This window comes from Oryctolagus cuniculus, chromosome 1 (assembly GCF_051225735.1).
Source record: "Oryctolagus cuniculus isolate XC-2025 breed Fujian yellow rabbit chromosome 1, ASM5122573v1, whole genome shotgun sequence".
In the NCBI taxonomy this organism is placed as follows: Eukaryota; Metazoa; Chordata; class Mammalia; order Lagomorpha; family Leporidae; genus Oryctolagus; species Oryctolagus cuniculus.
Genome location: NC_142867.1, coordinates 128,471,586 through 128,497,573, shown reverse-complemented (window position 1 = coordinate 128,497,573; position 25,988 = coordinate 128,471,586). Strand labels below are relative to the sequence as shown.

General features: G+C 42.6%; 1 protein-coding gene across 4 annotated transcripts in view; it reads left to right on the top strand.

Annotated features, from left to right (window-relative positions):
• Positions 1-25,988, top strand: part of NCAPD3 (non-SMC condensin II complex subunit D3) — a 72,435-nt gene that overhangs the window by 23,387 nt on the left and 23,060 nt on the right. For all 4 annotated transcript variants that reach the window (XR_016222116.1, XM_051834481.3, XM_051834480.3 and 1 more), the window contains 7 exons: positions 1,935-2,008; positions 2,534-2,668; positions 5,610-5,830; positions 18,114-18,305; positions 19,336-19,433; positions 19,540-19,655; positions 23,295-23,402. Coding sequence is in view for 3 of the 4 variants with exons in the window: in XM_051834481.3 (XP_051690441.1) it covers positions 1,935-2,008; positions 2,534-2,668; positions 5,610-5,830; positions 18,114-18,305; positions 19,336-19,433; positions 19,540-19,655; positions 23,295-23,402 (944 nt within the window). In the remaining variant the exon portion in view is untranslated. The remainder of the gene's footprint in view (positions 1-1,934; positions 2,009-2,533; positions 2,669-5,609; positions 5,831-18,113; positions 18,306-19,335; positions 19,434-19,539; positions 19,656-23,294; positions 23,403-25,988) is intronic.

Genomic DNA, 25,988 nt, shown 5'->3' with positions numbered 1-25,988 from the left:
GCAGTAGAGGCGACGATGAGAACTCTTCTTCTGCTTGCTGTTGGGTAATTGCCTTCAGTCTCAAAATAACTTCTGCTATAGAGGGATATTTTGGGGTGATATTTTCTGGTTTCCTTCAATAATGAGTTTTGAACTCAGGAGGTAATTTGTTTTTTTCAAAATTGATTCAACTCTTCTGGGTCCCTTGTATTCCCATATGAATTTGAGAATCAGCCATCATGATCTGCAAAAATGGTTATCTTGGGTTTTGATGGGGATTGATCTGTTAGACAATGTGGGAAGTGTTGCCATCTTAACGTTTTTAGTCCTCCAGGCCATCAACACTGGATGCTTCTTTATGTATTTAGGTCTTTGGTGTGTTTATTGATATATAGTTGTTCTTTACATTTAGGTCTCAAGTATTTGATTGTTTCTGTTGCTATTATAAATATATTTCTCTCAATTTTATTTTCAAATTGTCCTCTGCCAGTTTTTACAAATGATTTTTGGTTATTGATCTTATATCCTGCAACCTTGCTATATTTACTAGCTCTGAAATATTTTGTGTGTGTGTGGATTCCTTTGAATTTTCTATATGTCAAATCAAATCTAGAACTAGAGAGAGTTTTGCTTCCTCCTCCCTCCCCCATCTGGGACTTTTTATGTGTTTTTCTTGCTTATTCACTGTAGCTAAAGTTTCTAGCACAGTGTTGAATAGAAGTGTCCTGCTTTTTTTCTGAATCTAGAGGGAAAGCTTTTGGTCTTCACCACTGAGCCCAGTGTTAGCTGTGGGCTTTCTCAGGATGACCTTTGTCAGTGTAAGGAAGTTTTCTTCCATTCCAGTTTGTTGAGTGTTTTTGTCATAAAGGGGTATTGGATCCTGCAGGTACTTTCTCTGCGTCTATTGAAATGATCATGTGGTTATTCTGAGACAGTAGTGGAATTTACATTGGTTTTTCCCACATTGTATTACTCTGGTATATCAGCAGCTCCCAAAATATGGTTTGGGTCCCCTAAAGGGTTAAGGGATCTCCCAAGTGAATATTGAGTTCATAATTATATCAAAACATCTCTGTTTGTTTTGGAATATGTGGTTATATTTCATTTTTAAAATGCTATTTGTGATAACATGTCTTAATATTTTTAAATGGATTAGTAAGTACTTTTATAATTACCAGTTTAACTTTCTAACTCATATTAAGATATTATCCACTTGTAAAAGCTCTTTGGGACCCTCAGCAATTTGTCAGAGTGTGAAGAGGCCTTTGGTAAAGAGTTTTAAAGCTGCTGTTATACATTGTCTCACCAAATCTTTAAACAACCTTTGGGGTAGATATTCCTACTTATAGCTACACAAAACAGAGGAGTTGAATAATTCATTTGGAATTTTAGAAGTGGGGGCCAAGATTTAAAACCATTTTTTTCTTTTTTTCAAATCTGTTTATTTGAAAGGCAGAGAGAGAGAGAGAAAATATCTTCCATCTGCTGGTTGACTCCCCAGATGGCTGCCAACAGGTGGGGCTGGTCAGGGTGAAGCCAGCAGCCAGGAATTCCATCCTGGTCTCCCATATGAGTGGCAGGGGCCCAAGTACTTGAGCCGTTTTCAGCTGCTTTCCTGGGCACATCAGCATGGAACTAGCTTAGAAGCAGAGCAGTGGGTACTGGAGCCAGCACTTGAGTTGTGGATGCCAGTATTACAGGCAGCAGCTTAGCTCACAGAGCTACACACCAGCCCTAAAATCAAATTTTTAATATTCCAAAATGTATGCTCTTAATAGTGAATATCTGATTACTCCATTTTTTCTTTTTTTTTTTTTTTTACTCTGATTTCTTAGGATTTAAAGCATGCTAAGTAGTCTTTCAGTTGAACATATTTTCCTGGTATTGTGTGGTGAAATTTTAAATGCTGTCCATCTTCCTCAGACTATACTGACTCGCTGGCATTCCCTCAACAGAAAGATGCGTCATGGAAATGCTGAGGAAGAGAATCAGGGATGAAAAGACCAATGTGAGGAAGTCTGCACTCCAGGTGGGAGGTTTTCCTACATGTGTTTTAAATACACTCTGTTGTTGAAGACTAAGAGCTTGGGAATGAGGGGATATTTTTAAAACCCGTAGGCCACTTTAATCACTCAACTTGCTTTTCACTTAATTTGTTATTTGGCCTTGGTTCTGTTACATATAAATTGTCTAGATGTCCTGAAAGATTATTTGCTTTTTTAGCTTTTTCATTGAGTTAAATCAGAAATTTATATCCTTAATTTCTTCTGTTTAGAAAAGGGATTATTAAAATAAAAATAAAAATATAAGCAACAGAAAAAAGAAAACTATTCTTTATCTGGAACCATGGCTGAATTTCAGTAAGTTCATGAATTGCTAGATATCCATTTATGTAAAAGGCATGTCATGATTTCTTTAGCTTTTACCTGATTCAAGAAGTTTCCTGGATGTTGTAAGAAGAGGAGTAGATCCTCGACTCTAAAAGTTTTAAAGAGCCGCAAGCTTAATGAAATGTCCTCTTGCACACTGACTTTGTTTCACATGTGTTTTCCAGGTGTTAGTGAGTATTTTGAAGCACTGTGACATCTTGGGTATGGAGGAAGACCTGTCGATTCTGCAAGACCAGTGCAGAGACCCTGCAGTGTCTGTCCGGAAGCAGGCTCTGCAATCCCTTACTGAACTTCTCATGGTGAGAAGCAAGGCATTATGAACCTAATACATGGTATTTTACACTAAAAGTAATTCTGTGCATTAAAAACCTGTTGCTAAATGTTGGGTTGACCATTAGAAACTCTACCAAGTCAGCTGTAGGACTGTACAGTGTAAAGAGGAAAGATGGAGACATCTGTAGATGGCATTTGAGAGGCAATGCTTCCTGTTAAATGTAATTTTGTTTTGGTTTGAACAAAATTTGGCTGCTGACTTCATGCATATGTTTAAACCCCAAATTTTGGGGCCAGCATTACAGTGCAGTGAATTAAACCATTACTTGTAGCTCCACCATTCCATGTCAAAGCACTGGGTCAAGTCCTGGCTATTCTGCTTCCAATCCAACTCCCTGTTAATGCACCTTGGAAAGCAGTGAAAGATGGCCCGAGTGCTTGGTCTCCATGTGGAAAACCCGGATGGATTTCCTGGCTCCTACCTTCAGCCTGGCCCAGTCCTGGACATTGCGACCATATGGGGGAGTGAAGCAGCATAAGAAAGATCTCTCTTCTCTCTCGCTTGCTCACTTGCTCTGTCTCTCCTGCTCTGTCACTTTGCCTTTTAAATAAGCAAGTAAATCTTTAAAAATAACAATGAACCCCAAGGTTATATGTTAATAATATTAAGAGGATAGAAATATCATCCAGTTATAATATTTTAAGAATTTAAGTGGGCCTAGTGGGAGGTTTTTTTGTTTTGTTTTGTTTTTTTAAGATTTGTTTATTTATTTGAAAGGCAGAGTGACAGAGTGTGAGATCTTCCATCCACTGGTTCATTCCCCAAATGGTTACCAACAGCCAGGTCTGGACCAGGCTGAAACCAGGAGCCAGGAATTCTATCCTGATCTTCCACATTTATGTGGGACCCAAGCACTTAGCCATTTCCTTCTGCCTTCCCAGGTGCACTACCAGAGAGCTTGATCAGAAATGGATATCCAGGACTCAAGCTGGCACTCTGACATTGGATGTTGGTGCTGCTCCACAATGCCTGTCATTAGTTGGAGGTGGTTAGGAAGTTGAGAGTGTTCCCTCAGAAGGTTATTCTTGTGAGAGTGTTGATTATATAAACCAGATCAGGCCCACCCACTCTGCCTCCTGGCTCACCATGTGATCCTTCCTCCACACGTACTCCTCACCCCATCATTGCCACCTTCCTCAGAGGCCAAACTAAAGGCCTTCTGATCTTCAACTGGAAGCTCCAGAGCTATGAGCAAAATAAAACTCTTCTCTTTATTATGTTAGTATCTGCCAAGAATTTTGTTGTAGTAGCAATAAGCTGACCAGTACAGAACTAATGCTTGGTATCATTAATCTTTTTTTTTTTTTAATATTTATTTATTTGAAAGACACAGTATCAGAGAGACAGAAAGAAAGATACATCTTCCATCTGCTGACTCACTCCTCAAATGCCTGAGCAGCTGGGGATGGGCCAGGCCAAAGCCAGGCACCTGGGACTCAGCCAGGTCATCTATATGAGTAGCAAAGTCCCAAATACTTGAACCATCTTCATCTTCATCTGCTTTCCTAGGAAGCATTGACAGGGAGCTGGATCAGAATCAGAGCAGCAGTAACTCAAACTGGCATTCTGATATGGGATGCAGGCATCCCAAACAGCAGCAGCTTAACCTGCTGTGCCACAACACACATTCCTGAGAACAATAATTTTGTCATTGCTTCACTTCAGCTAAAATATCACATAAAATTTTTTTTCTAATTAATTTTGGTAAACCAGAAGCCCAGATTAATTTTTGTCAAATTTAAGCTGCCACTGTGGGTGCTGCTTAAAGTCCCAGTTTGCTCCACTTCCATTCCAGCTTCTTCTGTTGCACCTCCAAAGGCAGCAGGTGATGGCCCAAATGCTTGGGTCCCTACCATGCACATAGATGATCTAGATACAATTCCTGGCTCCTGGCTCCTGGCTTCTGGCTTTGGCCTGGCCCAGCACTGGCTATTGCTGACATTTGGGCAGTGAGCCTGTGGATGGAAGATGTCTCTCTTCCTCTCACTCCCTCTGTCTCTTTCCCTCCCTCCCCTTCTCCCTCTCTCACTGTGTCTTTCAAATACATAAATCTAGCTGGCGCCGTGGCTTACTAGGCTAATCCTCCACCTTGCGGCGCCGGCACACCGGGTTCTAGTCCCGGTCGGGGCGCCGGATTCTGTCCCGGTTGCCCCTCTTCCAGGCCAGCTCTCTGCTGTGGCCAGGGAGTGCAGTGGAGGATGGCCCAAGTACTTGGGCTCTGCACCCCATGGGAGACCAGGAGAAGTACCTGGCTCCTGCCATCAGATCAGCGTGGTGCGCCGGCAGCGGCGGCGGTGGCCATTGGAGGGTGAACCAACAGCAAAAAGGAAGACCTTTCTCTCTGTCTCTCTCTCTCACTGTCCACTCTGCCTGGCAAAAAAAAAAAAAAAATACATAAATCTTTGAAACACACACATACACACACATACACACGTATAGATGATATTGCCAAAGCAGCAAATGTACTAATACTATATATAATTTGCTTCTACCAACTAATTAACTGTTGAAAAATTTTAGAAACATGTTTATTTTTTATTTTATGGAGAAGGCAATAAGCAATATATATTTTTACTTTTTCCACCAGCATCTGTGCTAATTGTCCTTTAGGATAACTATTTATTATTTGCTTTTGCTTTTGAATGCTGAAGAAATGATGGATTTATTACTAATAAAATAATGAAGTTTGAAATTTCAGTGCACACTGATTTATGATAAGCTGGGGGTCAAACTTTGTTTTGCATATATTTTAAATATTGATTTCCTTTCACTTTATGGTCTGTTTGCAATTGTGTATGTGAATATGCTTAACTTGTTTCTCAAAATGTTGATCATAACTTCATGGACTTGTGTTTAGACCTCTGATAACGTCAGACCTTCTGACGTCGTCATTTTGCAATCCTAAGGCCTACCCGAGATGCGTCCAGATCCAGAAAGCCTGGCTGATGGGAGTAATCCCTGTGGTGATGGACTGTGAGAGCACTGTGCAAGAGAAGGCCCTGGAGTGCCTTGACCAGCTCCTGCTACAGAACATTAAGCATCACAGTAAATTTGACGGTGGGGACGACAGCCAGGTACTCGCATGGGCACTTCTTGCTCTCCTCACGACAGAAAGCCAGGAACTAAGGTATGGTAACTGTCTGGTTTGTGTCCCTTAAGCAAGGCTATACAGCTTTTATTAATACATTCCTCCTGTGATCTTGACATGTCAGTCTTCCAAATTAGTCAGTATATGTGAAACTCAATCTCACTCTTTTTTTTTTTTTTTTGCCCATCTTTAGACCCCTTATTACCGTTATGGTGACTGTTTTTGAGATAGCCTTGCGAACTTCCTTGGATTCCCCTTAACACCCCACAGAGTGAGATTGGTATCCTATATGGGGTAGAAAACGGATGGACTTGGCATGTTAATACTGCCTTTCCCCACTACTGGTTATTGGGAAAGATAGCTGCTTATTCTTGCAGGTTAAACTTTTTCTAACATGTGATTGGTTTGGTGGACTTGATCACAATGCAGTATTTTTTATTCGATTTTATAACATTTACTGATTCACATTGTGTATACAGTGGCACTGTAGTTAGGACTTAATACTGGTTGTGGTAATTTTAATCTCTACTGCAGGAATCTTACTACTAGTTGTGTTTGAACTATGTTGGCTGCCTTTTGTTTGTTCTTTTATTTCTTTATCATACCAGAAACACTTTGCTTCTTCATTTAAATATAGTACATATATAACAGAAAGAATGATAGAATTAGTATCTATACAAATGCTCTATGACCTTGGCACATCTCTTCTCTGGGCTTTAGTTTCCTATGTGTAAGAGCAGCCAATTGAATGACATGATCTCCTAAGATCCCTTTAAGTATTAAAACTTCATGATTGAGACTGTATTCATTCAGTAAATATTTTCTCAGTTCCAGCTATATGCTTTGCTGAGATTTCTCTAAGGGAGGGTTTAGCCAGCAAGAGAGTTGGCTGCATTTTCACTTTTTAAAGGATGCTGGTTCCACACAGGCAGCACAGTAAAGCAGAGCAGTGTGATGGAAGGCGGGAGCCATTCTTCAAAGAAAAGCAGAGAGGCCTGGTGCGCTTCAGCAGGAGCTGTTGGAAGGTCCCTCTTGTTTTTGTTTTAACTTTTACATTGAAGCATAGAACAGAAGGCAAACCATAGGTCAATAAATAAGGAAAATGGACCCGTACGTGTATGTGCCACATGTAATACATGTGTGTGTATTTGCCAGGCCAAGGACTGGAACTCTACCTCTGCCTCCCAGGGCTGGGAAGTATCTTCATCCTTACAGTCATTGCTCCCACTCCTCCTTGGCTGTGACTGCTCCTGTGTTCTTAGCACCACATGCTGCTGTCTTCTGTTCTTAAGCCTTTGAGTAAATTGAATCATTTGCTCTGTATTCTTTTTTTTTTTTTTAGGATGTATTAATTTATTGGAAAGGGATAGTTACAGAAAGAGGGAGATCTTTCATCTGCTGATTCACTCCCCAGATGACCACGGGAAGTCAGGAGCCAGGAGCTTCTTCTGGGTCTCCCAAGCGGGTGGCAGGGACCCAATCCTCTGCTGCCTTTCTGGGCACATTAGCAAAGAACGGGATCCAAAGTGGAGCAGCTGCCACATGAACTGGCTCCCATATGGGATGCAGGCAGCAGTTTGCCCTGTAATCTGTATTCTTTTGTGTGTCTGCCTTCTTTCACTCAACATAGCATAAAATTCATTTGGGTTATTGTTTATACAGCTACAGCTTATGTACTTTTGTTGCTGTACACCCACATAGGAATGACATTTATGACTAAACCACAATTTACTTATCTATTAATGGATAATTAAGTTACCTTTTTTTTTTAAGATTTATTTATTTATTTGAAAGATTTACACAGAGAGAGAAGGAGAGGCAGAGGTAGAGAGGTCCTCCATTCACTGGATCAGCCCCCAGCTGGCCACAACAGCCGGAGCTGTGACAATCCGAAGCCAGGAGCCAGGAGTTTCTTCCAGATCTCCCCCGCGGGTGCAGGGGCCCAAGAACTTGGGCCATACTCCACTGCTTTCCCAGACCATAGCAGAGAGCTGGATCAGAAGTGGAGCAGCCGGGTCTCAAACTGGCGCCCATATGGGATGGCTGTATTGCAAGCAGCAGCTTAACCTGCTACGCCACAGCACCGGCCCCAATTAAGTTACTTCTAATTTTTGGCTATTATGTTTAATGCTACTGTGAATATTCCTGATTATATCTTTTGGAATACATGTGTGTACCTATCTGTTGAGTTTATGCACAGGAATGGTGGTGTTGAGTATATTCTTAGTCACCTTTAATAGATTCTGCTGGTGAATTTTCCAGTGTGATTGTAGCAATTTATGTTTTCATTAATAGTATTTGACAGTTCTGGTTGTTCTGTATCTTGGCCATCATTCTGAATGTCAGTCTTTTTCTTTTTATCCATTTGAGTGAATGAATAGTGCTATTGCATGATGACTTCAATTTACACTGCCATGTTGACTAACAAGATTGAGCCTTTTTTTCATATATGGATTAGCATATAGATACATTTGTGAATTCCCCGTCCAGATTTCTTGTCCTGTTTTTTTTTACTGGACTGTCGCTCTCGCTTGTTCATCTGAAAGTGTTCAGTACATGTTCTGTGTACAAGCTGCTGTCACAGGCAATGCAAACATCTTCTACTCTAGTTTGCCTTTTTACTCTCATTATGATATCTTCTGAGACGTTCTGTTTGTCAGTGGTTTCTCTCTATGGCTAATATATTTTTTAAAGATGTATTTATCTATTTGCAAGTGTCAGAGTTACACAGAGAGAGGAGAGGGAGGGAGGGAGGGAGAGAGAGAGAGAGGTCTTCCATCCAGTGGTTCACTCCCTAGTTGGCTGCAATGGCCAGAGCTGCACCGATCTGAAGCCAGGAGCCAGGAGCTTCTTCTGGGTCTCCCACATGAGTGCAGGGGCCCAAGGACTTGGGCCATCTTCCACTGCTTTCCCAGGCCACGGCAGAGAGCTGGATCGGAAGTGGAGCAGCCGGGTCTTGAACCGGCGCCCATATGGGATGCTGGCACTTCAGGCCAGGGCATTAACCCTCTGTGCCACAGCGCTGGTCCCTGGCTAATATTTTTTGAAAAGATTTATTTATTCTTTTGAGAGAGAGGGTCAGAGAGAGAAAGATCTTCCATCTGCTGCTTCATTCCCCAGATGGCTGCAGTAGCCAGGGCTGGGCAGGCTGAAGCCAAGAGCCAGAGCTTCATCTGGGTCTCCCATGTGGGTGCAGGGGCCCAAGCACTTGGACCATCTTCCACTGCCTTCCCAGGCACATTAGGAGGGAGCTGGATCCAAAATGGAGCAGCCAGGTGTCCATATGGCACTGCAAGCAGCTGCTTTACCCACTGTTCCATAGCTCTGGCTCCAGATAATAACTTTTTTAAGAAATATTTTCTTACTACAGAGTCGTGTAGATATTCTCCTATATAATCTCCTAGAGGTCTGATTTTTTAAAAAAATATTTTTGTTTTCACTGTTAAACTTATCTGTCATTGATTTATATGTATTCTACTAGTCAGGGATCAACTTTGATATTTTTCTAAATAAAACTATTGATCAAAAAAACCATCCTTTCCTTCCTGCTTTGCAGTTCCGTCTTTAGAACAAATCAAGAATTCTTAACTCTAGCATAAAAGTCTCTGTTCTGTTTTACTACGTTAACATATGTGTTCCTACTGGTATCTATAACACACACTCTTTTTTTTTTTAAAGATTTATTTTTTACTTGACAGAGTTACACAGAGAGAGGAAAGGCAGAGAGAGAGCGAGCGAGCGCGCTTTTCCATCCAATGGTTCACTCCCCAGTTGGCCACAACAGCTGGAACTGCGCCGATCCGAAGCCAGGAGCCAGGAGCTTCTTCCGGGTCTCCCAAACGGGTGCAGGGGCCCAAGGGCTTGGGCCATCTTCTACTGCTATCCCAGGCCATAGCAGAGAGCTGGATAGGAAGTGGAGCAGCCGGGACTAGAACTGGTGCCCATATGGGATTCCGGCGCTTCAGGCCAGGGCGTTATCCTGCTGTACCACAGCGCCGGGCTCAATACACACTCTTAATTATTGTGGCTTTGTAAAGTCTGCTGTCAAGTGAAGTCAGTGTCCTGCTCTTCTTTCCCTGCCTCTGTACAGCTCTTGAATGTATCTTAATTATTCTTGGCCTTCTTTATTTGTATGCAATCCACTGTCGAATCTATTTATTGAGATAATACCATTGCATTTTTCATTTCTGCAGTTTAAATGTTCTTTGTTATAGTTTCCAGTTCTCTGCTGGAACTCTCAGTCTTGTTTTTTGTTTCCTTCAGTATATTAAGCATAGTTACTTCAAAGCATGCATCTGGTAACTCCTCAGGCCCGGTGGGCCTGTGTCTCCTTGTTTATGGTAACATTGTCTTATCCCCTCCTGTGTCACTGCATATCAGAATCAACAAAAGATAATTCTAAATAACTCGAAACTCAAACCAGTGAATGGAGAGATTTGGGGAAATGAGAATGTATCTGGAGGGGCTCTTAGAAGGAAAGCCTAATGTTAAATGTGTATTAGAAAAGCAAAAGGACTGAAAATTAGCCACATGCTCAATTTTGTAAGTTAGAAAAAGTAACTAAAGGAATTTGAAGAAATATTTAATTTAAGATTAAATACGTGGGGCGCCGGATTCTGTCCTGGTTGCCGCTCTTCCAGTCCAGCTCTCTGCTGTGGCCTGGGAAGGCAGTGGAGGATGGCCCAAATGCTTGGGCCCTGCACCTGCATGGGAGACCAGGAGAAGCACCTGGCTCCTGGCTTCAGATCAGCGCGGTGCGCCGGCCGCAGCAGCCATTGGAGGGTGAACCAACGGAAAAGGAAGACCTTTCTCTCTGTCTCTTTCTCTCTCACTGTCCACTCTGCCTATCAAAATAAATGAATGAATGAATGAATGAATGACTAAATGCGGAGCCAGTGCTGTGGCACAGTGGGTTAACACCCTGGCCCAAAGCGCCGGCATCCCATATGGGCGCCGGTTCTAGACCCAGCTGCTCCGCTTCTGATCCAGCTCTCTGCTGTGGCCTGGGAAAGCAGTAGAAGATGGCCCGAGTGCTTGGGCCCCTGCACCCGTTTGGGAGACCCGGAAGAAGCTCCTGGCTCCTGGCTTCAGATCAGTGAAGCTCCTGCCTTTGCAGCCAATTCGGGAGTGAACCATTGGATGGAAGACCTCTCTCTCTGTCTCTCTGTCTCTCTCTCTCTCTGCCTTTCCTCTCTCTGTGTAACTCTGACTTTCAAATAAATAAATGAATCTTAAAAAAATAAATTAAGACTAAATATTAATAAAATGAAAACCAGATGTTAATAAATTGGGAAACAAGGAAAAACTGAGTCTTCAAAAAACCTAATGGAAAAGACAAACTACTGCCAAGATTTGCCGAGAAAGAAGAAAAGGCCCAAATAAACAACACTAATGATGAAATGATGGTACAACTATGAACGTATCACAGATTTGTAGAATGTTCAGAATATATTCTTTTTTTTAAAGGACACAGTTCTAGATAAATTAATGAGTAGATTTTCTGTGATGATAAGATAGTACTTATAAAGAAAAGAGATGTATTTTTCTAGTACTTTTGGAGGTTGAAAATTCAAAACAGCATGGCATGAGCTCTGCTGGAGCCTCCCGTGACTACATCATGTCACGACAGATGGTGGTGTAGCCTGCAAGTGCAAGACAGAGATCATACGGAAACCAGAGAGAGACTGAGAAACGGCCAGGCTCACTCTTTTATAACAGTGCTCAAAAACTAACCAGCTTCCTGTGAGAATCAGTTCCTTACCAGGGCAGCACCCTCAAACCTCTGATTACTCCCCCATAAGGCCCCACCCCTTCTTAAAAGTTCCACACTATTTTTCAGCACTGCTACACTGAGGGCAGGGGCAGGCTCCCAACCCTGGCACCTCTGGGAGACACATTCAACCATATCAACCATAGCAACATTCATTTTTTTTAATTTAAAGTTTTAATTGATTAGCCCTTGTTTTAATTTGCTAGGACCGCCATAGCAAAATTCTACAGCAAGAGTGAGTGTCTTAAGTAGTGGAAGTTTACTTTCTCAGTTCTAGAACTGGAAGATGCCAGCATTGCTTTATGTTAAGGCCTCTCCTTGGCCCGCAGATAGCCACCTTCTAGCCATGTCCCAATTGGTCTTTTTTTTTTTTTTTTTTAAGATTTTTATTTTTATTTATTTGAAACTCAGAGTTACACAGAGAGAAGAGAGGCAGAGAGAGAGCAAGGTCTTCCATCCTATGGTTCACTCCCCAGTTGGCCGCCTCAGCCGGATTAGTGCTGACCTCAAGCCAGGAGCCAGAAGCTTCTTCCGCGTCCCCAACGTGGGTACAGGGGCCCAAGGACTTGGGCCATCTTCTACTGCTTTTCCAGGCCATAGCAGAGAGCCGGATGGAAAGTGGAGCAGCTGGGGCTCAAACTGTAGCCCATAAGGGATGCCAGCACTTTAGGCCAGGGTGTTAACCCATTGCACGACAGCGCCGGCCCCCCACTTGGTCTTTACTCTCCTGCTTATACATCCATGCTGTCTGTGTGTCCAGATTGCCTTTTTGTTTAAGATTTATTTATTTATTTGAAAGAGGCAGAGAGAAAGATCTCCATCTGCTGGCTCACTCCCCAGATGGCCGCAACAGCCAAAGCTGCACCAATCCAAAGGATCTAGGAGCTTCCTCCAGGTCTCCCATGTGGGTGCAGGGGCCCAAGGACTTGGACTGCTTCCCCAGGCCATATCAGAGAGCTGGATCAGAAGTTGAGAACCAGGACTCAAACCACTCACATATGGGATGTTGGCACTGCAGGCTGCAGCCTCACCAGCTACGTCACAGTGCCAGCCCCCAGATTACCTCTTATAAGGCCACCTGGGAGTAAGGTTTGCTCTGATAGCCTCTATTTAAAAATCTTTTTTTCCAAATGCAGCTACATTCTGAGGTTATAGGGGTTAGGGCTCAAAAATATGAATTTGCAGGGCACTCAATTCAGCCCATAACTCCTCTCTAAATGAGAAGAGATTAGATCTCCTTTTGCGCATTCACTAAGTCCCACAGAAATATATTAGCTGGCTCATTATAGTGCCTCATTAAAGTTATTTCAGTAATGATTGTTAGCATCCTCTTTGGTTTTCTTTTTTTGTTTGTTTGTTTGTTTTGACAGGCAGAGTTAGAAGTGAGAGAGAGAGACAGAGACAAAGGTCTTCCTTCCGTTGGTTCATCCCCCAAATGGCTGCTACAGCCAGAGCTACACCTATCCGAAGCCAGGAGCCAGGTGCTTCTTCCCAGTCTCCCAAGCGGGTGCAGGGCCCAAGGACTTGGGCCATCCTCCACTGCACTCCCGGGCCACAGCAGAGAGCTGGACTGGAAGAGGAGCAACCGGGACAGAATCCGGTGCCCCAATCGGGACTAGAACCCGGTGTGCTAGCACCGCAGGCAGAGGATTAGCCAAGTGAGCTGCTGCGCCGGCCCCTCTTTGGTTTTTCACCTTCAAAGTTTATGTTAAAATTTAGTTATCGATTTACTGGTATTGGAGAGTGAGGCCTATAAGAGGTAGATGTGGCCATGAGGGCGCCACCCTTGTGGATGGTGGATGCCCTTTAAGTAAGGCTTTCAGGAACAGACTTTCTCTCTGCCCTTCTGCCATCCATCATGTGGGAACTCACTGTTCTTTCCCTCCAGTGTTCTCAGCTTGCCAGGTGCCATCTTGGAAGAAGAGAATGACCTCACAAGGTTCTGAACTTGCAAATTAAGTGGAAGGGATAGAATAGGTGAGGGATAGGCTTGAGGGTTGGGGGAAATGGTTGCTTTATTCCATGGACAGAGATATTTTGAAGACATTGTTTCTCTGACCTGTTGTAAGTATAAAGATACACAGAATAAATCAGTGTACTTCCTATACACAGGTAGCTCTGAGTCTTGTGGAAAAAAATAAATAAAATGACAATTTAAATAGAATGTGAGTTATGGGAGCACAGAGAAGAAAAAGCGTGTAGCATTCTGGAGACTTCAATTTTTTTTTTTTAAAGCTTAGAGTGACTTCCCAGAGGTGAGGCATGAGTTCACTATTAGGGAATGTTTGGGAGTTAGACAGGCAGCCATAGAGTGAGGATTTCCAGGGGCGAATGATAGTATGCATTGTGTTAAGCCACCACCTGTGATGCCTGCATCCTATATGAGCAACAATTAGAGTCCTGGCTGCCCTGCTTTCATTCCAGCTCTGTGCTAATGCACCTAGGAAAGCAATGAAGATGATCCAGGTTCTTAGGCCTCTGCACTCGTATGGGAAACCCAGATGAAGCTCCTGGCTTTGGCCTGGCTCAGCCGCAGCCATTGCAGCCATTTGGGGAGTGAACCAGTGAATGAAAGGTCTTTCTGTGTCTCCCCCCTCCCACCGTGTGTAACTCCGCTTTTCAAATAAATAAATCTATCCAAAAAAAAAAAAAATTTCTGGCAGGAAAGGGCAGTGCAATGGCTTAGAGGTCTCAAGTCTCCACGGAGTCCAAGGAAAATAGCTGATCCCTGCCTGGCTCAATTCTAGCTTACAGAAGTAGGGAAAGGTGGGTATGGAGATGGAAGTCTAGCTTGGGATGTAAGCTGGAGATTCTTGGAGCTCTTAGGAATGAATGAGGTCAGAGGCGGGTTGCAGCTAAGAGAATAGGCCTAAGAGTAGAAGTTTCCAAAAATCAGCAATTACAGTGATTAGAAGAAGAAAAAAGATTAAGGAAGAGAAATACAAAAAAGATCCAACAGGGAGACTGGAGTCTAAAGCACAGGCAGCAGTTGGTTACTTTCTCCAGGAAAGGCCAGTGGAGGTCAGCCCTGTTGGTGTTGAGTTGCATTCTGGTGAGCACCACAGTGGCCATGGTGGGCCAGGGTATACTGGAGACTTGCTGGGATGGCCCACCTCATGTGGAGGGTGACAGTGTCAGAGAGGAATTGTATTTGAAACTTTAAAAGTGCAAGTACAAAGACTTCTTTTCTTGTTTCGTTGGCTTCATTTAGTAAACATCACCTAGTATTTTATGTGATTCTTTTTAAATAAATTTTTCAAAAAAGATTTATCTATTTTGAAAGGTAGTTTCAGGGGGAAGGAGGAAACAGTCTGCTGGTTTATTCCCCAAATTGTCACGTGGCCACAGAGTTGGGCTGATCCAAAGCCAGGAGCCTGGAGCTCCAGCAATCAGGGAAATGCAAATCAAAACCACAATGAGGTTTCACCTCACCTCGGTTAGAATGGCTCACATACAGAAATCTACCAACAACAGATGCTGGCGAGGAAGTGGGGAAAAAGGGACACTAACCCACTGTTGGTGGGAATGCAAACTGGTAAAGCCACTGTGGAAGTCAGTCTGGAGATTCCTCAGAAACCTGAATATAACTCTACCATACAGCCCAGCCATCCCACTCCTTGAAATTTACCCAAAGGAAATTAAATTGGCAAACAAAAAAGCTGTCTGCACCTTAATGTTTATTGCAGCTCAATTCACAATAGCTAAGACGTGGAATCAACCTAAATGCCCATCAACGGTAGACTGGATAAAGAAACTATGGGATATGTACTCTATGGAACACTATACAGCAGTAAAAAGAAAAAATGAAATCTGGTTATTTGCAACAAAATGGAGGAATCTGGAAAACATCATGCTGGATTAAATAAGCCAGTCCCAAAGGGCAAATATCATGTTCTCCCTGAGAACAACTGAGCACCAACTGAGCACCAAAAATGAAACCTGTTGAAGTGAAATGGACACTATGAGAAACAGTGACTTGATCAGCCCTTGTCCCAACTGTTGATGTACAATTTAATACTTTATCCCTTTTAGTTCCACTTGAACTCTGTAATTAACACACAATTATTCTTAGGTGTTTAAATTTAACTGAAAAGTGATCCCTGTTAAAAATAAGAGTGGGAATAAGAGAGGGAGGAGATGTACAGTTCAGCACATGCTCAATCAGACTTACCCCAATGATAGAGTTAGAAATGTGCCAGGGGATTCCAATACAATCCCATCAAGTTTGCATGTACCAATGCCATCTCACTAGTCCAAGTGATCAATTTCAGTTCACAATTGATCATACTGATAGGTCTAAGAGTCAAAGCGATGACACAAACAAGACTAGTGTCTGGTAATACTAACTGATAGAATAAAAAAGGGAGAGAACGATCCAACATGGGAAGCAGGATACACAGCAGACCCATAGAATGGCATATGTCCTAAACAGTACTCTGACCTCAGAATCAGCCCTTAAGGCATTTGGATCTGGCTGAAGAGCCCATGAGAGTATTTTAGGCATGGAAAGCCAAGACACTCTGGCAAAAAAAAAAAAAAAAAAAAAAAACAAAAACAAAAACAAAAACAAAAAAAAAACACTAAATGAAAGATCTCTGCAAGTGAGATCCCAATAGAAAGAACGGGCCATCAAAGAAGGAGGTACTTTTCTCTGAAGGGAGGAGAGAACTTCCACTTTGACCTTGTCTAAATAAGATCAAAGTCAGTGAACTCAAAAAGGCTTCCATAGCCTTGGTAACTCATGACTAGAGCCTAGGGTGATTACTGATGCCATAAACAAGAGTGTCCAATTGTTAAGTCAACAACAGGAGTCACTGTGTACTTACTCCTCATGTGGGATCTTTGTCCTTAATGTGTTGTCCAATGTGAATTAATGCTATAACTAGTACTCAAACAGTATTTTACACTTTAGGTTCTGTGTGGGTGCAAACTGATGAAATCTTTACTTAATATATACTAAATCGATCTTCTGTATATAAAGAGAATTGAAAATGAATCTTGATGTGAATGGAAGGGGAGAGGGAGCGGGAGCTGGGAGGGGTGTGGGTGGGAGGGAAGTTATTGGGGGGAAAAAGCCATTGTAATCCATAAACTGTACTTTGGAAATTTAAATCTACTAAATAAAAGTAAAAAAAAAAGATTTATTTATTTGGAAAGCAGAGTTACAGAGAGAGTGGGAGAGAGAGAGTGAGCGAGAGCGAGCGAGAGCGCGCTTCTATCAGCTGGATCACTCCCCAAACAGCCAGAAGTAGGCTGATTAGGAGCCAGGATCCAGGAGCAACTGCCAGGTCTCTGATGGGATGCAGGGGCCCAAGGACTTGGGCTGTCTTCCACTGCTTTCTCATATGCATCAGCAGGGAGTTGGATCCGAAGTGGAGCAGCTGGGCCTTGAACTTGTACTGCAGATGGTGGTTTAACCCAGAACACCACAGCACCAGCTGCGGTTATAGCAAATTTTAACTCAATTTAATATCAACATATCTAGCCGGCACCGTGGCTCACTAGGCTAATCCTCCGCCTTGTGGTGCCGGCACACTGGGTTCTAGTCCTGGTCGGGGCGCCGGATTCTGTCCCGGCTGCTCCTCTTCCAGGCCAGCTCTCTGCTGTGGCCCGGGAGTGCAGTGGAGGATGGCCCAAGTACTTGGGCCCTGCACCCCATGGGAGACCAGGATAAGTACCTGGCTCCTGCTATCGGATCGGCGCGGTGCGCCGGCCACTGCGGCGGCCATTGGAGGGTGAACCAACGGCAAAGGAAGACATTTCTCTTTGTCTCTCTCTCTTTCTCACTGTCCACTGTGCCTGTCAAAAAAATAAAATATTAAAAAAAATTTAAAAAAACATATCTAAATGCTAGGATGCCATTCGTGTCCAGTCTGTCTAATGCAAAGGCACAGTGTTCGCCTTTTTTTTTTTTTTTTTTAACAGGCAGAGTGGACAGTGAGAGAGACAGAGAGAAAGGTCTTCCTTTTGCCGTTGGTTCACCCTCCAATGGCCGCCGCGGCCAGCGCGCTGCGGCCGGCGCACCGCACTGATCCGATGGCAGGAGCCAGGTGCTTTTCCTGGTCTCCCATGGGGTGCAGGACCCAAGGACTTGGACCATCCTCCACTGCACTCCCTGGCCACAGCAGAGAGCTGGCCTGGAAGAGGGGCAACCAGGACAGAATCTGGCGCCCCGACCGGGACTAGAACCCGGTGTGCCGGCGCCGCTAGGCGGAGGATTAGCCTAGTGAGCCGCGGCGCCGGCCAGTGTTTGTCTTTTTTTGTCACTACAACCCCATAGGCTGTAGATGTATTTGATATTTATAAGGTATCCAGTGTGTGAAGAAATTCTAGAGGGGTTGAGGATAAGAAGGCTCTCACATGAATTTTTAATAAAGATTCAAAAGCTACCTGTTTGGCATCAGACATGCCACTAGCAAGGAAGCTCCGAGTGGATATTTATGTGCCCGAGGGGATCCCAGAGCGTGGGAGTTGGTGCCCTTCCAGTGAGGCCCAGTCTGAACCATTTTGATATTTATAGTTACAACTCTGCTTCCCTGTTTTTCTTTTCAGCCGCTATTTAAATAAGGCTTTTCATATCTGGTCCAAGAAAGATAAATTCTCCCCCACTTTTATCAACAACATGATCTCTCACACTGGCACAGAGCATTCTGCACCAGCCTGGATGCTGCTCTCCAAGATCACCTGCTCATCACCCAAGCTGGACCACACCAAGATAATACAGTCCTGGGAGAAGATCAGCAGGTATGCATGTTTGTAATCCAGCCACTGCTGGGCACTACAAATTCTTGGAAACAAAGAAACAAAGATTATGGCTTAGCAAGGAATGTCTTATTTCTTTTTTTTTTTTTTTTTTTTTTTTTTTTGGCAGGCAGAGTGGACAGTGAGAAAGAGAGAGACAGAGAGAAAGGTCTTCCTTTGCCGTTGGTTCACCCTCCAATGGCCGCTGCAGTGGCCAGCGCACCGCGCCGATCTGATAGCAGGAGCCAGGTGCTTATCCTGGTCTCCCATGGGGTGCAGGGCCCAAGCACTTGGGCCATCCTCCACTGCACTGCCTGGCCACAGCAGAGCTGTACTGGAAGAGGGGCAACCAGGACAGAATCCGGCGCCCCGACCGGGACTAGAACCCGGCGTGCAGGCACCACAAGGTGGAGGATTAGCCTAGTGAGCCACGGCGCCGGCCTGGAATGTCTTATTTCTTAGCTCCTTGTGGACAGTGATCTTTTCTTTAAATTCTGACATAGACCTACAGTTACAATGCCACTTATCTGTATCCAATATCAGAATGTCTGGGTTCAAGTCCTGTTTGCACCCCCAGTTCCATCTTTCTGCTAACACACACCCTGGGAGGCAGCAGGTGACGATTCAAATAGTTAGGTCCCTGCCATTTACATGGGAAACTAGGATGGAGTTCCTTGTTCTTGGCTTCTTCCTAGCCCAGCCAGGAGATTCGCAGAGAGAACTAGTGAATGGGAGAGCTCGCTCTCTCTCTCTCTCTCTTTGCCTTTCAAACAAATAAAATGAATAAAAGAAAATTTTATAAATAAATAAAAAATAAATTCTGATCTGAAAAGAACCATGAGAAATAAGAATGACTTTTAAACTGGCAGCTCACCCTTTGTCCAGGTACAGGCGGTGCCTGCCTGTCCTCACAGTTGGTCCTAAGCCATGCTACCTACCCTGTTTCCTCCAGTGTTAATCATCCAGAAGAAACATGTTTGGCAGCAGTGTTTAATTTGCTTCTGTCCTGCTATTCCTCCTGCCCTTTCTCTAGTCAACAGAATCCCCGTGCAGACACCCTGGGACACATTCTGTGTGTTATTGGGCATATTGCAAAGCATCTTCCTAAGGGCACCCGGGACAAGGTTACAGGTGAGTGAGTGTCTGTTGCTGCCTAGTTCTTGAAAGGGCATTGCTGCTCACTTGACTTTTGTATAGTTAAGAAGCTAAGGTTCAAGGGTTTTGACTTCCTTCTTAGATGTCGTCAAATGCAAGCTGAATGGATTTCAGTGGTCTCTCGAGTTGATCAGTTCAGCTGTTGATACTTTGCAAAGGCTTTGTAGAGCCTCCTCAGAGACACTGGTGGAAGAGCAGGTAAGGCCACAAACCCTCCTTAATATGTTCTTACTTTATGTACCTAGATGTATGACTCTGTTTTGAAGTTTAAGGAGTATTCTCTAGGAACAGAGCACCTGTAAGAATATGTAGGCCCCAGCAGCTATTGCCACAACAAGGCATTACCTATGTGACTAACAGTTGACCTTTCCCAGGAAGATCTAGTTAATAACTTGGTTCACTTGGCTTAGTCACCACCTTGGTTCCAGGTTTAAGTGTCATTTAGTAAGGCATGCCTGTTGATTGACATTCATCTTCTGGTGAGAACTTGGCAAGGTTATCTGTCTTCCATGAGTTGTGGCCCAGACGCTTCTGAGACATGCAGATCCTTCATTTGCATCCTCATTCCAAGAACATTTAATAGGCAATTCTCTAGCATATCTGGAAGTTCCCTCAGACCTCAGAATTTCTGATCTTTTGATAAGTCATAATCCTGGAAACTGCGTGTCTTGTTACAATAGATTATATCATTCAACTGTTTTGGTATGTCCCCAGAGTTGCCCACTGCCTACAGCTAAGGCTCTTATCTAGGTGCATGAACACAAATCCAAATCAGTGAATTAGGTAAGACAATTACTGTGGCTCCAGGGAGGTTTCCATATCAGTATCTCTAACAGTTTCATTACCAGATACTCTGTTTTTATCATGAGATATACTCCTTTACAGTGCTGATGATAATGAAACAAATTTAGGGCTGGAGGTTATTAATAATGAATATGGAAATCAAAAATGAATTCAAATAATTTTTGTAATATATTTAAGTTTTCCATCTGAACTAAGTGGCTACTTTCTTGGCTTCCTTTTCTTATGGAGAAAGTCCCTTATTACATTTCTACTTGTAATTACAATGTATTTTAACTGTGAGGTTTGTGATTTACTGGCAAGTTGGCTGAGGTATTTCTCATGTATATGTGTCTGGTGTTTTCCTGGAATCTGCCTTTCAGCACTTTAACTGTTGAAAGGGATACTTGCATTTGATTTTTCTGTTTATCTCAGGATCCAAGAAATTATATGAAAAACTTGAAAAAAATGTTACTTAAAGTAGGAAACTACTTGAATATCATTGATCAATATTGGGAAACAAACAAGTATGATAGTGGTCCTATTAAAAATTAAGAAAGAATGATGTAAAGGATGATCAGGGAAGATTTACATGGCAGGTTATGATAAGCAGTTCCACAAGTTTCATGGCACCTAGCTTCCTGATGGCAGAGCCAGTGCTACAGCTAGGGTCTCAGAGTCCTCCCCCAGTGTGCCTTTCACCAGCAGTGTCTGGAAAGAGAATTAGCTCTATGGTGTGCCATCAGGGCCAGACATCATTTGATGCTTGCTGATGGCTCATTATCCTGAAAATAGTGAGTTATGCTATTATAGGGCCTGTGAAGAAGACAAAGTTGTCTTCACATTAGAAACAGAGCTAGGAAAGGAGTAAAACTTACTACCATGTTAGACAAATGGCCAAGATTTTAGCTCTTCCAATACTACCTGCCTCAGTGGTAGGCAATAGAATAAGGCTTTGGGATTTCCCAGAATCTTAGCATAGCATAAATCCATTTCACCCATTTATTTGCTCTAAAAACTTTTTTTCCCTCTGTAATAGAATATTCTGTATTTAACTGAGAATAAGGAAATACTCAAAGAATAGATTATTATAAGTCAGTTGCAGTATCCATGAAGACTTGGGTCTTTGGATATTTTTGTCTTATATAAGCTTGATGTAGGTAGTGTTTTTTGTCAGTCATTAAGATATTGATGCGAGCTTAGACTGTGTTAATAGAAATAGTGTGTAGAATAAGAATGGTGATGGTCCTGATAATGTCATGGTTAAATCTAAGTTGAGATGTTCTCATAATTCAACTTCAGTGAGAACTTCTGAGGGAAATTTTGAATACATCTGCAGGAAAGTAATTGGATGAAGGGATTACAAAGCAAGTTATATAAGGTCCTGGGGTGTTTATAAAGAAGGGAAATGGCATGGAATAGGGAGCTCAGCTAAATTCAAATATATGGAGGACTTTCACCGAGAAGAATTGAATGTATTTGATATTCCCAGGAACCAGTCTATACCTCAAGCAGGAATTATAAGGAAGCATATTCTGGCCACCTGAAGAAAAAAATATCCTGAGATGTGCCTGAAATAGAGGGGCTTGCTCAGCATACACCCCTAGTAATTGGAAGTGCTCAGTAGAAGTTGACACTTCCTTGTGGAAGTGTGGCAAGAGTGCCAACACTGGATTATTGGACTGCTTTTGTGGATGTTGTGGTTCTGAGAGTTACCAGTCACACTGCTCAAGTTCTCCTCTTGAGCTCTACCACAAGTTGATTTTGTCTTCTCATCAGGGAAATGCATAGGAATTTCAGAAGTTCCTAGCCAACAGGTTATATAGTTTATTGCTTACAACAGAATTTTATTATAGATTTTGCAATCTAAAGTACAATAGTTCTTTTGAAAGTGATTGTTTTGATACATTTTAAGCTGAGTCAGACTGAAATATATGCTGCTGTTAGTGGTTTGGCAACATTGCTTAGGTGCTGTGTTGGGGTAGTGCTACTGTTAGACACTGAATGAAGTTGATTCAGCGTTCCTTCCTAAGGCACCTACAGGGTAGTAGAGGAGATGTACACATAAATAAATATAACTTCAACATAATATGATCAGCCCTAAAGTAAATATATGAATACAGTAACAGTAAACTTCTGGAGTGAAAGCACTTAACTTAATCTGGGTGTTTAGGAACAACCTCTCAGAGGGAGTGAAGTTCTCCCTTGGGTAGTGGTGCAGTTAGATGTGGTGCACCAATCCATTAAAGGTATCGTAGCCAGTAACACACTGAAAACTTGCCTCTAAAGAATACAGTTCATAAGAATAACTACTGATCTCCCTGTTATGTCTTTTTAAAATCAAGTGTTTGTCACTGTAGTTAATCACCACCTACATGTGCCAGAAGAATTACAACTTTTTATGCAAATTGGAGGAATAGTGCTATTATGGATGTCTATAAACGAGGGCACTAGATCTTCGTAAATATTTGCTTTTTGCCATTATATGGCAGCTATAGGTGATGGATAGACTGTTCCTTATAAATTCCACTAAGCTAGTTCTTATGGCTAAATCGTTATTTAAAGATTTATTTATTTATTTAAAAGAGTTAACAGAGAGGGAGACACAGAGAGAGAAGTTTCCCATCTGCTGGTTCACTACCCAGATGGCTGCAAGAGCCAGGACTGGGCCAGGCCAAAGCCAGGAGCCAGGAGCTTCTTCCAGGTCTCCCACATGGGTGTCAGGGGCCCAAACACTTGAGCCATCTTCCACTGCTTTCCCAGGCGATTAGCAGGGAGCTACATCAGAAGTGGAGCTCCCAGCACGAACCGGTGGCCATATGGGAAGTTGGCATCACAGATGAAGGTTCTACCCACTAAGCCATAACACTGGCCCCTTATAGCTAGATTATTAAAAGTGTGTCACTGTGGTTTGGGAGAGTTTGCAGAAAGATGAAAGATACTCAAGCATGATGGCTGGTGCAGTTGGAGATCATAGCTTGTTATGAGAACACAGTGTTGGTGGGTACTGTGGGAGGTGTACTGGGCCCTTCAGAGATGATCTTTGGCTCGCCGTAGGACCTGCTAAAGCAAGTGTGTGGGGATGTGCTGTCTACCTGTGAGCACCACCTCTCCAACATTGTTTTGAAGGAACATGGAGCAGGGACTGTGGACGAAGACCTGTTGGTAAGCAGCTGCTTTTCCTAAGCATTCCTTCCTCTTCTTTCAGACCAATGGGAGTTTTTTAAAGATGATTTTTAATGTGCACTTCAAATGATACTAACAAGAAAAGAGCTCTCCTAGCCTAGAACTTAACTGCTTTTAGAAGAATCTCTTTTATTGATAACTTGTTCATTCTTTTTTTTTTTTTTTTTTTTTTTTTTTTTTTTTTTGACAGGTAGAGTGGACAGTGAGAGAGAGAAACAGAGAGAAAGGTCTTCCTTTTGCCGTTGGTTCACCCTCCAATGGCCGCCACGGCCGGCGCGCTGTGGCCGGCGCACTGCGCTGATCCAAAGCCAGGAGCCAGGTGTTTTTCCTGGTCTCCCATGCGGGTGCAGGGGCCAAGGACCTGGGCCATCTTCCACTGCACTCCCGGGCCACAGCAGAGAGCTGGCCTGGAAGAGGGGCAACCGGGACAGAATCCAGTGCCCCGACCGGGACTAGAACCTGGTGTGCCGGCGACGCAGGCAGAGGATTAGCCTATTGAGCCGCAGCGCCAGCCAACTTGTTCATTCTTTTTATTGTATACTTATTATATGGAGGAAAATTTGATGATATATACTTATCCAGTTAGATTTTATTTATTAGAAAGCTGGAATTACAGAAAGAAGGAAGAGACAGCGAGATCTTCCATCTACTGGTTCACTTCCCAAGTGACCACACAGCCAGGGCTGATGTAGGCTGAAGCTAAGAGCTTCATCCAGGTCTCCCATGTTGGTGGCAGGAGCCCAGACAATTGGACCATCTTCTGCTGCTTTTCCCAGCCCATTAGCCCAGAGCTGGATCACTAGTGCAGCAACCAGGACAGAAACCAGTACCCATATGGGATCCTGGCATCGCTGCCGGCCCCTATGAGAAATATTATTACAATAGGAAAAACAAAATATGTGTTTTAAGCTGGTAGAGTCAAGTTTAGAAATAATAAGGTAGAAAAATAATAAATTGTGTATGTTCTTTTGGATTGTTTTGGTTTTTCAAGATGCTGTAACATGTCTTCTTAGCTGTTTGAACATCAGAACTTGGAAATGGAGAATAGCTGTAAAGTAATGTCTAAAAGAAAATGAGAGACTTGACAGTTCAAAGCACAGATGCCCTTGGAGCAGCAAGACTGTCATATATGGCACCCCTACTTTAGAAATGGTTTCCATGTAAGAGACTTCTGGGATCCAGTCATGTCCAACCAGTTGGCCAATTTCAGTGGCTGTGTTTTGGTAAATCTGATTCCATCATCTGGTGCTATACAATAAAAAGATAAGCTGCCTCTGATTCTCTTCAGTATAAGCCATCATTTAAACAGTCGTCCATTTCTCACGTCTATTAAAATAAGTAGAGTCTTTCTTTTCTGTGTTCAGTTCCTGTTTTGCCAGCCTAGCTCTTACAGTTCTGAGTGATTTCAGATCAGGTGTAAATGTGTAGAAGGAAAAGACCACTGTGCCACACGGTCATTACAGGAACACTTGTGTTACAAGTACCATGATGTGTAGTGTGTAGCGTGGATGTGACTTAGGATTCTAGAAGGTCTTACTCTTCTCATTCATTTGGGCAGTCACTGCCCTCATTGAGGAAAATGTTTCTCCTGACCAGTGAGTTTTCCCTCCTCAGATGTTGTTTGAAATGTTAAATATTTCACTCAAAACACAAATGGACGAGTTTGACCCTAGGTGTTGTGCTTATTTCAGTAGAATTGAAATGTTTATTTAATCCATTAAGAGATACAGGATGTTCAAGATTGTTTAAACCCACGTGTATTTATTGGCTTTCTTGTCTTATAAACTTTCATTTGACATATTTCTGTTCAGTATCACCCCTCCATTTTTGAGGTAAACAAAACATCACTGTGAAATTAAATGCCATTGATAAACACATGGTAGCAGTGGCTTAGGGAGCAGGTGTTTGTGTTTGTGCTGGGTAGGGGTTCTGGATAGTAAATAATCTGGAGAAAAATTTGGAAATATGTTTTCAAATATACCGTCACCCTGGATTTCACATATGAGGAAATTGAACAGTATTCACAGTTACAAAGGGGTTCCCCAGAGCTAATATAAACAATAAGAAAGGGTTAGGTAAATGTCCATTGGTAGTAGATTGGTGAAATAAATTATAATGATGTCTGTCATTTTTAAATGGCATACTTACTGCACCTGCTTGTTGGATATATTGACATGAAAAATACCAAATATACAAAGTAATAATTGGAACGTCAAAATAATATGATTGGTAAATGTTTAGAAAAAGCAAGTATAAAGCTATGTGATTATAATATAGAAATGTTTGAAAAGGAAGTAATACAGAAAAGTAGTGTTACCATCTTTGGGTAATGGGATTATAAGTAGATGATTCAATGTCCCAGATTACCCAAGGCAATTCTGGCTTGCACTGTTATAACGTCATTGTTAATAACAGCAACCCCTTTTATCTGTGGAAGTGTCTGGGTTTAGATGAAAAAGTTATATCTCATTCTAGTTTTGAGTTTCATTAAGTAGTGATTGAATTTATTTATTTTTTTAAAGATTTATTTGAAAAACAGAGTTACACAGAGAGGAGAGGCAGAGA